This window comes from Dromiciops gliroides, chromosome 2 (genome assembly GCF_019393635.1).
Source record: "Dromiciops gliroides isolate mDroGli1 chromosome 2, mDroGli1.pri, whole genome shotgun sequence".
Classification (NCBI taxonomy): Eukaryota; Metazoa; Chordata; class Mammalia; order Microbiotheria; family Microbiotheriidae; genus Dromiciops; species Dromiciops gliroides.
Genome location: NC_057862.1, coordinates 563,022,394 through 563,038,984, shown reverse-complemented (window position 1 = coordinate 563,038,984; position 16,591 = coordinate 563,022,394). Strand labels below are relative to the sequence as shown.

The following is a 16,591-nucleotide window of genomic DNA, read 5'->3' as shown; positions in this document are numbered from 1 at the left end:
ATTACAAAGCAGCAGTCACCAAAACCAATTGATACTAGTTATAAGATAAAGAGGTTATGTGGGGAGGGGGAAGAATACAGTGAGAAATTTTCACAACGGAAAAACATTTTAATAAAAATTAATTTTTTAAAAAAGAGAATAAAAGAATGGAGCTGTGCTTCCCCCAATTTTGTATTGCCATCATTGCTCTTCCCCTCAGCCCTTAAATCCTGTCTCATGAAAAGCAGAGAATCAAGATAAATATCTACTATCAATATCAAAAGATATTACAAATACTTAATTTCCAAGAAGTAACAATCAATTCCCAATATTTGACTGTTCAATTAAGAGTTGAAATCATACAAAGTAAGGAAAAGTTCCCACTTAACATTTAGACCCTACATCATAAGAACACTGAGGTTTGGTTTGATTTGGTTTTTAGCAAATAGCAAACACAAATTGCCATGCAACAGAGTGAAAACAATCTTTATTTGAATAAGATCCTACTTGTGCCATTCAAACATAAGCAAATAGTGGGGTCTGTAAATAAATATGGGGTGCAGTTTGAAGTGTGAACATTTTAAATTCAAATTCTGGCTCTGTCATTGTATGACCTTGGGGAAGTTAAAACTGCCTCTCTAGCCTCTGTTTCCTAATCATTAAGATAAACTAGGGGCAGCTAGATGGCACAGTGGATAGAACACCGGCCCTGGAGTCATGAGTACCTGAGTTCAAATCCAGCCTCAGACACTTGACACTTGCTAGCTGTGTGACCCTGGGCAAGTCACTTAACCCCTCATTGCCTTGTGGAAAAAAAAAAAAAGATAAGCTAGACGATGGTCTCAAAAGTTTCTCCCGGTTCTTAATCCATATTCACATAGTTGGGGAAAACTTATTTTGCATCTCTTCTTTATACTCACAATGCCACTATCCTGAGTTTCAGGTCTTCATTACCTATGACCTAAAATATGCTAATATCCTCTTACAGGGTCCCCTTGACTCTAAGTCCCTCTATTTCTACATGCTGACCCAGTGATCCTTTTAATACAAGGTTAGACTCCCTTGCTCAAAAATCTTCCGTAGCTCACCATTTCCAAAACTGCTTAGTATGGCATACCTGGCTCCTAGCTTCCTTTCCAGACTTATTTCATTCCACCACCCTTCCAAGTATTGTACATTTCAGCCAAATTAAACTAATAGTTATTTTGTAATACAGTTCTGTCCTCTCCACTATTTCCACATATTTACTTGTTTAAATCCTCTTCAAGGTGCCACCTTCTCCTTCAAGCCATTTCTATGCCTCTACCATTTCCAGATGTATCACAGGACTTTCTATGGACTTACTTGTACACTTACTATATTTTAGCATCTTGCATACTTCCCTCATTTGACTGAAAACTCCCTGAGGGCAGGGACTATTATTTTTTATCTTTCTATCTCCAGTCCTGTGAATATTCAGCATTTAAGATTTGCTGGAATCACAAAGTGATAACAACTCATATTTCTAGAGTGTTTTTAGTTTTTAAAGGCCTTTCTTCACAATAACCCTGTTGAGGTAGACAGACAAGTGCTAGTTAGGGGTCTATGAGTATTATTTTGTCTGTGCTATGCTACAGCTCACCCTTATGTAGTTCTTAACCAGTTGTTATTGTTCCTCATGGGGTTGTTTAAATTCTCAACTATACAGATGAAAAAAGCAAATCTCAGAGAAGTCAGACAACTTACTTATAGTAACAAAGCACATCAGTGTGAAAACAGGGATTCAAATCCAGGTCTTTTGACAAATTCTACTTACACTATGACTATTAGCTTACTCACCAAACACACACACACACACACACACACACACACACACACACACACACACACAAGTAATGATATTTTTCTTATGACTCTCTATACCTGGATACAAAATTAGTTATGTTACAGAGAAATAGCAAATTCTAATGAAATAATATAGAAAAACAATCATAAAATAAAGATGTTTTTGAAAAAGCCAAACTACTTCATTCAGCCCACAGGGCTTACTAAGCTAACCCAAGACTCGAATGTTCTAAATAATGATACTCGTTTGCCTTTCCTGGACTAGATTTCATGTTTAAAAGCAAATAGTACAGGTTTAATGCCAAGAGGGGACTAGCCAATATTGTAGATCATTAAACAATCGTTCTTAAAATTGCTAACTGCCCCAAATATACAGAAACATTACAAACATTAAAATACCTCCTATGTGTACTAAAAGGCACTATCACATTCTCACTGCCACCATGACTTAATTCCATCTAAACTATACACAATACCCAGAGTTTTTGTCCCAAGCCACCAGGTCAGCAGAGACACCTACCATTCTGAATGGTACCTAAGGTGACTAGTGGCAGTCTCCAGTTCTCCACCATGTGCCCCTCTTCTCCCCCACCTCTTTTCTTTCACCTTACTCCCTTTCTTTCTCTATTTCCTGGCTAGGCCTACTAGTGAAAGTAGTATTTCTTTATTACCAGCATTATAGTGTCTCCAGAATTCCGGGCATGACTATTAGAGTTAAATAGACTTCTTGGCCCCATGATTAGAACCAAAAGTCAAAGCACCAACACTGGAAAAAACATCAAGGCAAGAACAAGCTAACTGTGAACACTGGCTGTGTTCTTTCTAAACCCTTCCAAAGCATCTTCTATACTCATTGCCTCCTTTTCTTCACATTCTCCCACATCCCCCCCCCCTTAACCCTTAAAATATGAATAATGTCCTCACCATTCTGAAACTCTGTCCAACACTACCCATGATCTCAATCATGAATCTGATAGTCATCACTGTTTCTTCAATATGTAACACTGTTGACCACTCCTTCCTTCACTTTGTGCTAGAAGCGACCTTCTATAACATCTAGCCCATCAAATTCAATTCAACAATTTTTTTTTAAGTGAGGCAATTGGGGTTAAGTGACTTGCCCAGGGTCACACAGCTAGTAAGTGTTAAGTGTCTGAGGCCAGATTTGAACTCAGGTACTCCCGACTCCAGGGCCTGTGCTCTATCCACTGAGCCACCTAGCTGCCCCAATTCAACAAATATTAAGCCTCTATTTGGTGCACTGTAGTAAGCACAAACAACAATTCAAAGATGAAACAAGAGAGTCCCCAAGCCAAAGGAATTTATAATGTTTATCACCTAGTTCTGTTTTGTTGGGTTTTTTTGGAGGGGGATAAGACACAGGGAGGGAAGGATAGAATTGTAATATCTATAATATAAGTTAGTATATGGTAAGTGCACAGGCAAGGGCTAAACAGAATAGTGTGAAAGATTTAAAGAAAGAGGGGTCACTTAAGGCTGGAGGGATCCAGTAAGACTTTATAGGAATAAGTAACCAATATGAGTTTTAAAAGAATAAGAGTTTTAACTGTTAGAGATGTGGAGGGAATTTTTACAGATACAAGGAACATTGTAGATAATGATAAAGAATCTACAGGCACTAGGAGAAATCAGGAGAATGGCAAAGTAATCTAGTTGGTAAGACTACCAGAAAGGTAGGTTGGAGTCAGATTGTAGACGGCTTTGAATGCTGGACTAAAGGAGTTTATATTTTATTCAGTAACAGCAACAAGAAGCCAAAGAAAACTCATGCCTCAGTCCTCATTTACCTACTACCTTACTGCTGTTTCCGTTACAAAAATTCCTTTTTTTCTTCTATCCCAAGATTCTATTCCCAGTTCTCTGTCCTCTCTCCCTCCCTCCCTCCCTCCCTCCCTCACTCTCCCTCCCTCCCTCCCTCCCTCTCCGTCTCCCTCTCCCTCTCCCCCTCTGAGTCCCCTAAGAGATCATGTCCTCTTGGCTTCAAGGATTTCACATTTATGGTGTCCAAACCAGAATTTCCAATCAGGCTCTTTCTGCACTCACAAGCACATCTATACCTTGAGAGCCTACCAGTTCCTTGCTTAAAATGTCCAAAATCATGAGATCCCAGCAGCATAGATTTAGCGTTGGAAGGATTCTTCAAGGCCATCTAGTACAATTTGTCATTTTAAATATGAGGAAACAGGGGCAGCTAGGTAGTGCAGTGGATAAAGCACCAGCCCTGAATTCAGGAGGACCTGAATTCAAATAAGCCTCACACACTTGAGGCTTACTAGCTGTGTGACTCTGGGCAAGTCACTTAACCCCCACTGCCCCCACAAAAACAAAACAAAACAAAACAAAAATAAATATGAGGAAACTCAGGCCAGAGAGGTAAAAAAAAAAACACAACTTGTCTAAGGTCAAGTAATGATAATTGGTAGTCTAGATTCAAATACAGACCCTTTTGATTCAAATATATTGTTCTTTCCACTACACCATATTCAGCTTGTGTAAAGACCTACCTTCCCTTCAAGTCATGGCACATGTCCATGACCTCTAAAGGCCAATCTCCCAAACACCCTCCTTCTCTGAAATCCAATAATATTTATGATCAGTATCATTAATTTGGCACCTAGCTTATGCACTGTTCTGTTATTTCTCACATGTATATTCAGTTTTCCCATACTAGACTTGGAGTTAGGAAAACTTATTCAACTCCTGTCTCATTTACCAACTGAGTGACTAACCCTGGTCAAATCACTTAACATTATCAACCTTAGTTTCCTCATCCAAAAAAAATGAGTATAATAATAGCACCTATCTCATAAAATTATTATAGGGATCAATTGGGATAATATATCTAATATACTTTATGGATCTTAAGACACTAAGTAAGTGTTAGCCATTATTATAGTGCTTTATAATTTTTCACATCTCCAGTCTAAAGATCAATGGAAAGAACAGATCAAGAAATTATTTTTGTTGTTGTTGATAATGTTTCAAAATGTCTCATAAAACAGACATCATCTTACCTTTTTGGCCAGGACTAAAAATGTGGCCAGAGTTCAAATGCAAAACCTATTTTATCAACGTGTCCCATCCAAATGCACCTATACTCAGAGGCTATAGTAGACACAAACCAGGCCCTTGGTGGAGTTAGGGTGGAAGGAATGAGTCTGGGAGATAACAGAGAACCTAAACCCATATATCCTATCCTAATTTCAGGGTGACCAGGGAAGCCTAAGCAATAAATTACCCTGTTATGTTTACAGCAGCAACATAAGAGTCCTTTTTAAAAGAAAAAGGGATTTGGAGGTCACCCAGTCTAACTTTCAGGCCCACCTAATTACTGAAATAAAACAAAACAAAACAAAATCTACCTCCCCCTCTCTGCCTTCTTCACCGTGTCCCAGGGAATTCATTACTGGGAAAACCTCTTCATCTCAAAGATTCCACAAGCCTTGGTACACCAGCCTTAGCCCTTCAAATTGAAGGGTGGAGCCATGAACTCCAAAACCTCTCTTTAAGGGGCTCAGCTCAGGACATCCTTCATTTCTCATGTGGCTGCACTATTTCTGGGACTACTCCATCATGCCCCTGGGTGGGGTACTTTCCGCATCCCTCCCACCCAGTCGCCCCCACTTTCAGCTTCCTTTTGTTGTGTAGGCTCCCCCATGGGATTGTAAACTCCTTGAGGGCAAAGGCTGTCTTTCTTTTCTTGCATTTGTATCCCCAGTGGTACATAAGACACTTATTAAATGTTTATTGACTGAGGGACCTATAACTTTCATCCACTGATCCCAGTTCTGACCCCCAGAACTACATAAATTAAATCTCTTTGCTCTTCTATTCTAAAAGCCCTTCAAATATATGAAGATGGGATACATGCCCCCTGTATTCACTGAATCATAACACTTTGAGAGTTGAAAGGGACCTCAGTGGTCATTCAGTCTACCTCTACCACACTACAACATATATGACAAGTGATTATCCAGACTCTGCTTGGAGACCTCCATAGGGCACAGACTCAACATCTCTCACAAGAACCCAATCTACTTTGAGACACCTTTTACTGTTAAGTATTGGGGGGGGGGGGGGCAGCTAGGTGATACAGTGGATAAAGCACTGGCCCTGGATTCAGGAGGACCTGAGTTCAAATGTGATGTCAGACACTTGACACTTACTAGCTGTGTGACCCTGGGCAAGTCACTTAACCCTCATTGCCAAGAAAGAAAGAAAGAAAGAAAGAAAGAAAGAAAGAAAGAAAGAAAGAGAGAGAGAGAGAGAGAGAGAGAGAGAGAGAAGGAAGGAGGAAGGAAGGAAGGAAGGAAGGAAGGAAGGAAGGAAGGAAGGAAGGAAGGAAGGAAGGAAGGAAGGAAGGAAGGAAGGAAGGAAGGAAGGAAGGAAGGAAGAATTTCAGGAAATCAAGCCTAAATTTGACTCACGATAACAACTAACCCATTGCTCCTAGTTCTGCCCTTTCTGCTGAATAGCAAATTGAATCCTTCTTCGACATAAGAGGCTTCAAATATTTACAGAAAGCCCATTCTCATGTCCCCCTGAGTCTTCTCAATATTCCCCATTCAACTGATCCTCAGATGGCAATATCCTCCTTGCCCTCTTCTGGAAGTTTTCCAGTTTAGCAAGGACCCTCAAAAATAATTAAAATAATGAAGTGCAGACCTGAGCACAATAATGTAGCAGCTCTTTTGTTCTTAAAGCTATACCTCTCTTAAGGAAAGCCATGATCACATTAGCTTATTTGGCTGATATACCTCACCACTAGCTCAGACTGAGCATGCAGTCCACTCAAATTTAAATCTCTTTCAGACAAATGAGGCCTCCTCTACACTGGATTAGTGAGTTGGTTATATTTAAGACTTTACATACTTCCATTGCATTTCATCTTATTAGATTCAGTCCAGTGCTGTAGCCTCTTCTCCAGGATTCATATCCCCAGTTCTTTGAACTGGTCTTTAGTAGAGTCCCCTCAAAATCCTAGTCATGTCTTCTGAACGTGCTCAAGTTTGTCAATTTATCTCCTCTAAGAAGCTCCTCAACCTGAACCTGATATGCTACTATAACTCAAGAACAATACGGTGCAATAATTACTTCCCATTCCTGACTATGGTTTCACCAAGGCTGCCTAATATCCCATTAGGTTTTGAGGGGCAGCTACATCTCACTACTGATTCATATTGAACTCAAAATTCACCAAAACCCAATAGAGAGAAGAGCCATATATTTAGAGTCAGAGCATCTGGGTTCAAATACTGACCTAAATAACTTGGACAAGTCATTTAATTCTTCTGGGTCTCAGTTTCCTCATCTTAAAAAATAAGTGGGCAGGGCTGGATGATCTCCAAGGTCCCTTACATTTCTAAATCTGATCCTCTAGTCCTATTTTTCTTATAAATGAATGCAGAGGCAAGTCTCTCTCATGCTACACTTGTAGTTCTTTAACTTAAAGTCCCTATTAATTTTCATGTTACCATTTTCAGAACACCTTGTCTGTGATCTTTTTAAACCTCGATTCAGTGGTCCATTGTATTAGTTACCCCGTCCTTTGTGCGGCATCCACAAATTTGAGAACCTGCCTTCTATGGGTTCATCCAAGTCACTCTCAACAAATGTTGAATGGTATATAGGACAAAAGTCCTTTGATAACAGTTAGGGACTAGATACTGTTAAAAATTTCTATGCAGACTGGCACTGATCCATTAACCATCACTTGGTGAGTGCTACCAAACAACCACAAATGCACCTGAGTGCAGTAACATCCAACCTAAATTTCCTCATCTTGCCCATAAGGTTGGACTAGATGGCCTCAAGATCTCTACCAACTCTAGATCTTGTGATATCATGAAAGATCTTGCGAAATATCTTGACAATAGAAGGACCACATTATCTAAGATAGTCCGTGCTCTGGAAACTGTAAGAGAAGAGGAAACAATGAATTTGACAAGATTTCTGAGGGAACCCATAATAGTTCCTACTGATTACTCCCTAAGTACTCAAACCTCCTATTTAATGATGTAGTCCATCATTTTCCCAGAGAGCTCAAGATTCAGAATTATAGAATAATACAACTGGCCAGAAGAACTACAGACATCAATGAGTACAATTTTAAGGAAGCACAGAGCTGAAGAGGCTTTCCCAAAGTCACAGTGCTTCTTAGTGGCAGAACTGAGACTAGAACCAAGGACTACTGACTTCCTATCCAATGGTTTTTCCACAAAAACACTGATTCTTGGCACTTGAAGGATTCCTTTGCCCAAGTGGACCATATCTGCAGATATGAGGGGGAGGGGGGGAATAAATGGAATTAAGTTGGGGGGAGGGGAAATCAGAGCCTGCTTAAATCTAAAAGTTCAAGAAGGGAGATCAAAAAACCACAACAAAAGTACCACTAATTTCTCATGTGGCCTTAAGTGAGTCATTTAAGGAAAGACTCTATTTCCTTTATTCATTCATTAAAACAACCATTTAAGTACCTACTAAGTACAAAGCCTTGGGCTGGGTACAAGGGGTACAAAGACAAAAGTAAAACACAGTCCCTACCTTCAAGGAGCTTAGCTAAAAAGAAATAGAACAGAAATGTGAATAAAGCACTGGCCCTGGATTCAGGAGGGCCTGAGTTCAAATCCAGTCTCAGATACTTGACACTCACTAGCTGTGCCACCCTGGGCAAGTCACTTAACCCTCTTTGCCCACCAAAAAAAAAAGAAAAAGAAAAAATGTGAGTAGTTATTACAGCCTGCCAACTCATACCAATAGCAATTATAGTATTATTAGCACACTGTATCTTTAATACCTAATCTCTTAAAACCTTTAATTGCAGAATGTACCTAATTTTCCTAAGAGTCAGAAAACCTATAAAAAGGTAATTCCACACATTTCAATTATCTAAATTACTTTAGGACCTCTTACTCACAAATAATATCTTAGATATCAATATCACAATATAAAAAATATATATGGAAACAGACATAGATGATAGTTTATGTTTTTTTTTTAAGTCACAAGTGGCTTTTAAACTCAAAAAGCTTTAGAAATAACTTGGTAAATAGTAATTTTTAAAAACTAGCATTTATAGAGTGCTTTAAGGTTTGTAAAGAACTTTAATAAACATCTCATTTGATCTTCATAACAACCATGAAAGGTAAGCACTCCTCTCTTATCCTCATTTTACAGAAGAGGAAACTGAGGCAGAGAGAAATTAAGTGCCTTTTCTGGGTAAGATAAAATAATGGGATTTAGCAGATACTCAAAGGCTCACCAGGAGATTAATCAAAACTGACTGAATTAAGTGAGAGTGACTGACTGCTAATCAGCCTACTTCAAGTTAAGTAGATTGTAATCACACCCACTAGCCCTTAAGAAGGTATTGTTCTCAAAAGCTAAGGACTTTGAACTCAGCTCTAGACCACCTTCAAGGCCAGTAAACCAATGGATTTGGATAGCGGCTACCAATCAGCTTAAAGCAGTGTGTAAGGACCAGCTCTGCTCTGGTCCTATAAAAAGCTTCCACACTCAGTTTGAAAGAGTTCATGATTGAAGCAGGCTCATGGCAGAGGACTTGAAGAACCCAACCAAGCTGGAACTCTAGGCTAGACAGGCCTTTTCTTAACTTTCTGAACTCCATATGAATACCTGGTATGCTTTAATAAATGCTTAATGCCCAAAGACTGGTGCTAAAGCTTGTAATTTAAGGCGACCACACAATTTAGATTTTAAACATCACATGGGTAGCAATACAGCTAATAAGTGCCTGAGACAGAAAATGAATTCGAGTCTTCCTGACTCCAGGTCCAGTGCTGTATCCACTGAAAATAATACTTTTTTTCCCTTTAAAAACCAGTGGTTTTAAAATACTTACAATTACTATGACTCTCCCAATTTTGTCAGTAATCCAAACAAAAAATCCAAAGCGGTAAGATCAGTTCTCCACCTCTTCAAACAAGAAATTGGCAATGTTCCTATTAGTGTCTTCTAGATACATGACACATAGAGAGGAGTTTCTGGAGTCAGGAAGACCTGAGTTCAAATCCCACCTCACTTACAAGCTATGTGACCCAGAGCAAGTCACTTAATCCTCTTTGCCTCAGTTTGCTCATCTGTAAAATGAGCTGGAGAAGGAAATGGCAAACTACTACAGTTATCTTTGCCAAGAAAACCCCAAATGGGGTCATAAAGAGTCTGACCTACCTGAACAACAACCACTAGACCTTGACTTACATAAGGCAATAGAATTTGGTGGGTGGAAAGGACATAAGTAGGTCAAATGTCCATTTAATCTATTTGCAAATCAACAGAAATAGAAGACTTTTCTACTTCACTTATTATCAACTCAGACAATACATACAATTAGGTCTGTTTTACTTTTGGAAGTTGTCGGACTTTTCAAAGCAACTTGCTAGCCTGATGAAATTTTGAAAGTTAACGAAAAAGGACTGATTTTCTTTCAGTCAGTTGGGAAAAAAAAGTCAAAACAAAGAAAGGAATAAAATTTAAATGTTACCATACAAAGCTAGAACAAGTTTGTAACTCTTCTCCATTAATTTCAGCATGTTTTAAACACGCGCGAGCACTTAAAGTACTGATATATCTCTTTTCGGCAGATTTTTCTCAAGGGTGTACTTTCAATTCACTGGCCTATTTATTTACCTTTCATTCTAAACGATGGAAACAGTTCTCCTTCAATAACACTGTAACTTTCTCTCCAAGCCTCTTTGCTACTAATTAGAAGCTTTACATTCCAAGTAATCAAAAATATCTTTAATTAAGACAGATATGGGCTGAATTAACTCAATTTTAGTGGAAAGAATATAGGATGAGGTGTCTAAAGAAGCTGGTTCAAATCCCACTTGCTCTATTTGTGGCTGAGCAAATCACTTAAATCTATCAGGGCCTCAGTGTCAGCATATGTAAAATGAGAATGTAAAAGGTAAACTCCAGAGACCATTTCAAAATTTGGGTAAAAATTGGTACTTATTCTGTGAAATGCTTTTAGAAACAGGGTTCATTGGTATACTTTACCATCATTCCTTCAGTCACTCTTAGGGATTTTTTCTATTTAATATCCTGGAGAAGGAAGTTATTTGTTTCTTTTAAAACTTATTTTTTAAAAGTATTCAAATGAATTCACATACAGAGAGCTCTCACTGTATTTTCACTGTACCAATAATTCCATTCGGTTCAACAAACATTGATGACGCCTCCACAGAGTGTGCTAGTCACTGGGAATGCCAATAAAAAAATGGAACAGTCCCTGCCCTCAGGGAACTTAACGTGCTAACCCGGGTGGGGGTTGGGAGGGAGGAATACAACACATACACAAGGAAGTAAATACAAAGTACATTTTTTAAAAAATCAAAGTATATACAAAGTTAAGTTGAAGAAGGACAGCTAAAACTGGGGGGCGGGGAGAGGGGGTGGAGACCGCAAAAACCCTCCCGGATGCGTGGCACCAGAGCGGTGATTTCAAGGAGGTCTCGCTAAGGATCCGGAGAAAGGTACAAACTTTTCCTCTGATTTACACTTTGACAGTTTGAAAGCGACAAGAAATTCCCCAGACCAAGAGTTTCCGGGGGGCTGAATCTCTGCTTGGAACAGGTGAACGGGAGACTTCAGTCACGATGCCTCGGGAGGAGAGTGGGACCAGGAAAAGCCCCCTGACCCTCCAGGTTCGGTAGGCAGACAGACAGATAGCCCGGGGACTCAGCAGGCGGCCTGGGCGAGGAGGGCAGCAGGGACGGCGGAGGCTCCCCTCCTCCTTGGGCTCTCCAACTGGGGGGGAGGGGGCGGGGACGAGGGCGGGGAAGGATGATACTAAGAAAGGAGGGGGAAGGGAAGTGGGGGGCGAGGGGACGGACGAGGGAGAGGCTCACTCACCTTCGGTTCATGGGCCTGACTCTCACGGCCACTTTGACTGATGCCATGGCTCATCCCTGCCCGACCGGCACTGGCTCGGCCCCTGACCTCTGGGCCCCCTACTGTCTCCCACGCTGTCCCCTACACGCCCTGCCGTCACCGTCACAGCCTCCCCTAGCCCCCCGCCTCGCTTCGCCAGCAACTGGACCCGCAACTCCCGGGAAACTACTTTCTCCACTCGCAGCTGCCCCCGCCCACTTCCCTCTCCTACTCCTCCTCCACCCCCTCCTTCGGGTTTTCTTCTGCTCCCAGAGTTCCCCCTCCCCACCCAGTCTCCAGGTCTCCCTCGAGAGGGCGGGGCCGGCCTGGACGCTATCAAAGCTTCCTCCTCCTCCTCCACCTCCTCCTCCTCCTCCTGCTCCTTGTCCTCCACTTTGCAGCCCCCGAGCTACCCTGGATACTGAGCATGCCCAGTATGCGGCTCCTGCGAGGAGCAGGCAAGGCAAGGCAAGGCAGTCGGGCGCCGGGCCGAGGGAGTGGATTCCACTTCTCCGGGTTTCCATGACAGCCGAGAGTCAGCGACTGCGGCGGGAGGAAGAAGAGCGGACGGACTTGGAGGAGGCGTGTGCTGGGCGTGAACGAAGGCAGCTCGTTTGTTCCCGGCGGACCTGCCAAGCTGGCTGCAAAAGCCGCTTACTGCTAGCGGGGCAGCTACTTTGCACAAATGTGTGTGTGTGTGTGTGTGTGTGTGTGCGCGCGCGCGCGCGAGCGTGTATATGTGTGAGATTGCATCGGTGCAGGGAACTCCCAGGGAGGAAATTACCTCCATCAATGTAACAATTCTGCAACTTCTATCTGTAAACATCAGACAACTACCACGTTCCAGGCACCGTGCCAAGCGCTGGCTCACACTGTTGAGAAGTGACGTCCCCAGGGTCACAGCTAGTATGGATCAAAGATGGGACTTGCACTGTCTTCCTGACTCAAGAGGATCCAGCCCACTCTCCGATGAGTCCTTATTAGTTAGCTAGGCCAGGGCTACTTAAACTTTTTCCACTTGTGACCCCTTTTCACCCGAGAGATTTTTACCCGACAGGGCATATAGGTATATAAGATAGGTATACGTAACCTTTTACTGTTGCCAAATTTTTCAAGACCCCTGCCTCCTGCTAGGCGACCCCATGTGGACTCTAGGAGCTAGACCAGCCCCCATTACTATGGGGATACTGAGGCACAGAAAGTGACATCCCTGGTCATACATTGAATGACAGCCAATATTCCAACGCAAAACCTGAGATTTTCGATCCAGCACCTTTCCCAATGACCAAGGGCATTTCCTATCTGGAGCAGATTTGTAATTTCATTGATGAGGAGCTTCCTCAACTCAAGCAAGTCAGCAGCTGTTCTGCAGCTGAGTTTTCTGGGGACACTTCAAAGTTAAGGGACTTGTCCAAGGTCACTCAGCTAGGCTATGTCGGACCTGGGACCCATGCCTTCCTAAATATAAGGTCAGCTCTTTCTAGTAGACCAAGCTGAATATGTGGCTAATAACTCCATATTTATCTAGTGCTTTAAGGTTTGCAAAAGTAAGGTTACAAATGTTATCTTATTTTATCCTCAGGCAACCCTTGGAGAAAGAGGCTTGTCTTATCCCCATTTTACTGATGAGGGGATTGTGGCGAAACACATACCCCTAATAAGTCTCTGAGGCAGGATTTGAACTCAGATCTTCCTGATTACAGGTCAAGTACTGTTAAGGGCTAAAATTCTAGCTAGTCTGTCTAAAAATATCCAATGAGTGGTCACCAATAAATTATAAGCTTTAGCAAGAGTTAGACTTTTAAGCATTTATTAAGGAGAATAAGAATTTGGTAAAAAGATAAAGGCCTAGATTCCTATCTATTAAAGGGAGAGCACATTTCTAGCTCCGCTCTCCACCAGAGTCCAAAGGAAAGCGACCCAGACAGAGCGCTAGTCTCTTCCTTCTTCCTCCCACTACCCAACGTCACTTCCTGATGCTAAAGAAAAGACTCCTGGTCTTGCCCTCAAAGACCTTCGCTTCATGGGCGGAACTTTTCTACAGTAAGTCTCCAGCAGGTGGCATCATTCCAATCGTTACAGTACTCTATAGACTGCACCACCTGCTGCCTTTGGACATGCACACAGCAGGTTGCAAAGGAATCGCCAAAAGGTAATCTCCAAAGGTACTTTTTAAAAGAAAGAAATTATTTCTAAGAAACTATGGGTTCCCTTTTCCTCCACCAGCCCCTACTCCCAGGGAAAGACAAGAAGGCTGTGGATGGATACCCTGAAGTATGGGGAGGGTCAGAATTAAGTGGAGAGGCTGTCAAAGATGGTGTTGTCAGACAGGAACACAGTGATCCCTTATGCTCTTAAGGAATCAAAGGGGACCTTATGTGGAATCCTTTTTTAGAGTTCCAAGGGATCCATATGGATTTTTGTTGTTCAATTGTTTTCAGTCTTGTCTGACTCATGACCCCATTTGGGGTTTTTCTACTTCACAGAACAAAAACCCTTGAGACTTCACAGATTCCCTCAGGCCTAGATGCACTAGATTCAATTCTGTCAGGATTAGGAGATGGTATTCACAGACAATTAACTTTTATGTTGCCTCTCACTTCTATTTACTAGCAAAATGAAGGAAATTGTTTTATCCAGGCAATATTAAAAAATAAGCCAATTTTTAAGGAACCAAAAATAAGTAAAAAGTTGGTTTTTCACCTGCATCTCACTGATAAATGCTCCCCATTTCTTTCCTTTGTCAAAGAAGACCTACCTGATCCATACATAGAATTATAGGATGAAGCTCTATAACTAGAGGGTCTGCAGTCTCAACCCCCTCCTTTAACAAATGAAGAAACTGAAGCCCAGAGAACTGTGATTTGGCTAAGATATTAACAGCTGATACTTATGTAGGGCTTTCAAGTTTGAAAAGGTCTTTACATATACTATCTCATTTAAGCTTTATAGCAATCTTGTGAAGTAGGTGCTAGGGGCACCATTAGCCATATATAAAATGGGGAAGGGTTAAGAAAAGTTAAGGGAACTTTGGAAATTGGATTTAGACAAAGGTCTTCCTGACTCCCAACTATTCCATCTTCTGTGCCAAACTGCTAAACACTGTAAATAGCAGTTATGAATCAAATCTAGATTCTGTAATTAATAATCCAGAGCTCTTTCCAATGCCCCCTCTAGGCACCAAAAATAAAGAAATTAAAAAGCTCTCAAATAGAATACCCCTTCCTGTTTCCATATTTTCTCTTTTATCTTACAAGAATGATTCTGTCATTTAGATTTCCTTCTTTATTGATCTGACTTCCTCACATCCAGTCATACTTCCTTGGCACTCTCTATGTAATCTAAGTGGGTCTAGAACAGACCTAGAATCTACTCCATTCCATCCCTGAATCAGGTTCTTTTTATGTCAACTTTAAAAAAAAATAAAAGTATTTTATTATTTTCCAGTTACATGTAAGGATAGTTTTCAACATTAGTTTTCATAGGATTTTTAGTTCCAAATTTTTCTCCCACCCTTCCTTCCCTTCCCCCTCCCCAAGACAGAAAGCAATCTGATATAGGTTATATATGTACAATCACATTAAACACATCTCTGCATTAGTCATACTGTGAAAGAAGAATCAGAGCACAAGGGAAAAACCTCAAAAAAGAGGGGGGGAAAACAGCCCAAAAGTAGAAACAGTATGGTTCAATCTACATTCATAATCCAGAGTTCTTTTTTCTGGGTGTTGAGAACATTTTCTATCATGAGTTCTTTGAAATTGTTTTGGATCATTGCACTGCTGAGAAGAGCCAAGTCTGTCACTGTTGTTTATCACACACTGTTGCTGTTACTGTGTACAATGTTCCCCTGGATCTGCTCCTCTCAGTCAGCATCAGGTCATGTAAATCCTTCCAGGTTTCTCTGAACTCCTCCTGCTCATTGTTTCTTACAGCACAATAATATTCCATTACATTCATATACCACAACTTGTTTAGCCATTCCCCAATTGATGGCCATTCCCTTGATTTCCAATTCTTTGCCACCACAAAGAGAGCTACTATAAATATTTTTGTACATGTGGGTCCTTCTCCCTCTTCTATGATCTCTTTGGGATGCAGACCTAACAGTGGTACCATGGGGTCAAAGGGTATGAACAGTCCCATAGCCCTGTGCCATCTTCTTCCATTAGATTGTAAGCTCCTTGAGAGTCAAGACCCTCTTTTTATTATTTGTATGCCCAGTGCTTAGCATAGCACCTCACACACAGTTGGTACTTAATAAATGTCTATTGAATTTAATCTGTAAAAAATTCTATGATCCTATGCTTATCACCCAAAGTCAATATTTGTTATACCAAAATAAACCTTTTGAATATACAACATGGTCATTTCAGTTTCATATCTGATATGCAGCATGAAAGTTCAGTTCAATGCCCTTTTCCAGTTGGTCTGGGTTGTGTACTCTCAAATAGCAGAGAGGATTGGGAAAAGAAAGTAATGTTCTGTCCTTTATTATAAGTACTACATGTATGATCAGTCTCTAAAAATCCTTTCTTCTCTCTAGGCTCTAAATACAAAGATTCCCCACCCAGCCTTATCTGTTAGTCAATCAACAAGCATTTAATATGCGCCTACTGCAAGAGCACAAAGTTCCTCCTTTGGTTATAGGTCTAACTCACACATCCCCTCCCCTGAAAAGCTTTGCTCCTCCAAATGAAAGGAACCTCTTCCTACTGCAGTTTATCATTGTACTTTGCTTGAGTCTCCTTTGCCCCAATCACAATTACCTGGGCACGTGTTGTTGTCCCTCGAAAGGCTCCTTGAAGGGCCAGGACTAGGATTTTTCACCTACTGGGCACCTAAGAATTGAATTCCTGAGTAAAGATCAGTA

At 41.1% G+C, this 16,591-nt stretch overlaps 1 protein-coding gene across 2 annotated transcripts in view; it reads right to left on the bottom strand.

Moving 5' to 3' along the window:
- KIF16B (kinesin family member 16B) overlaps positions 1–11,922 on the bottom strand; it is a 358,373-nt gene extending 346,451 nt beyond the window's left edge. For both annotated transcript variants that reach the window (XM_043987183.1, XM_043987182.1), the window contains exon 1: positions 11,701–11,922. In XM_043987183.1, coding sequence (XP_043843118.1) covers positions 11,701–11,747 — 47 coding nt within the window. In that variant the 5' untranslated portion in view covers positions 11,748–11,922. The remainder of the gene's footprint in view (positions 1–11,700) is intronic.
- Between the last annotated feature and the right edge of the window lie 4,669 nt (positions 11,923–16,591).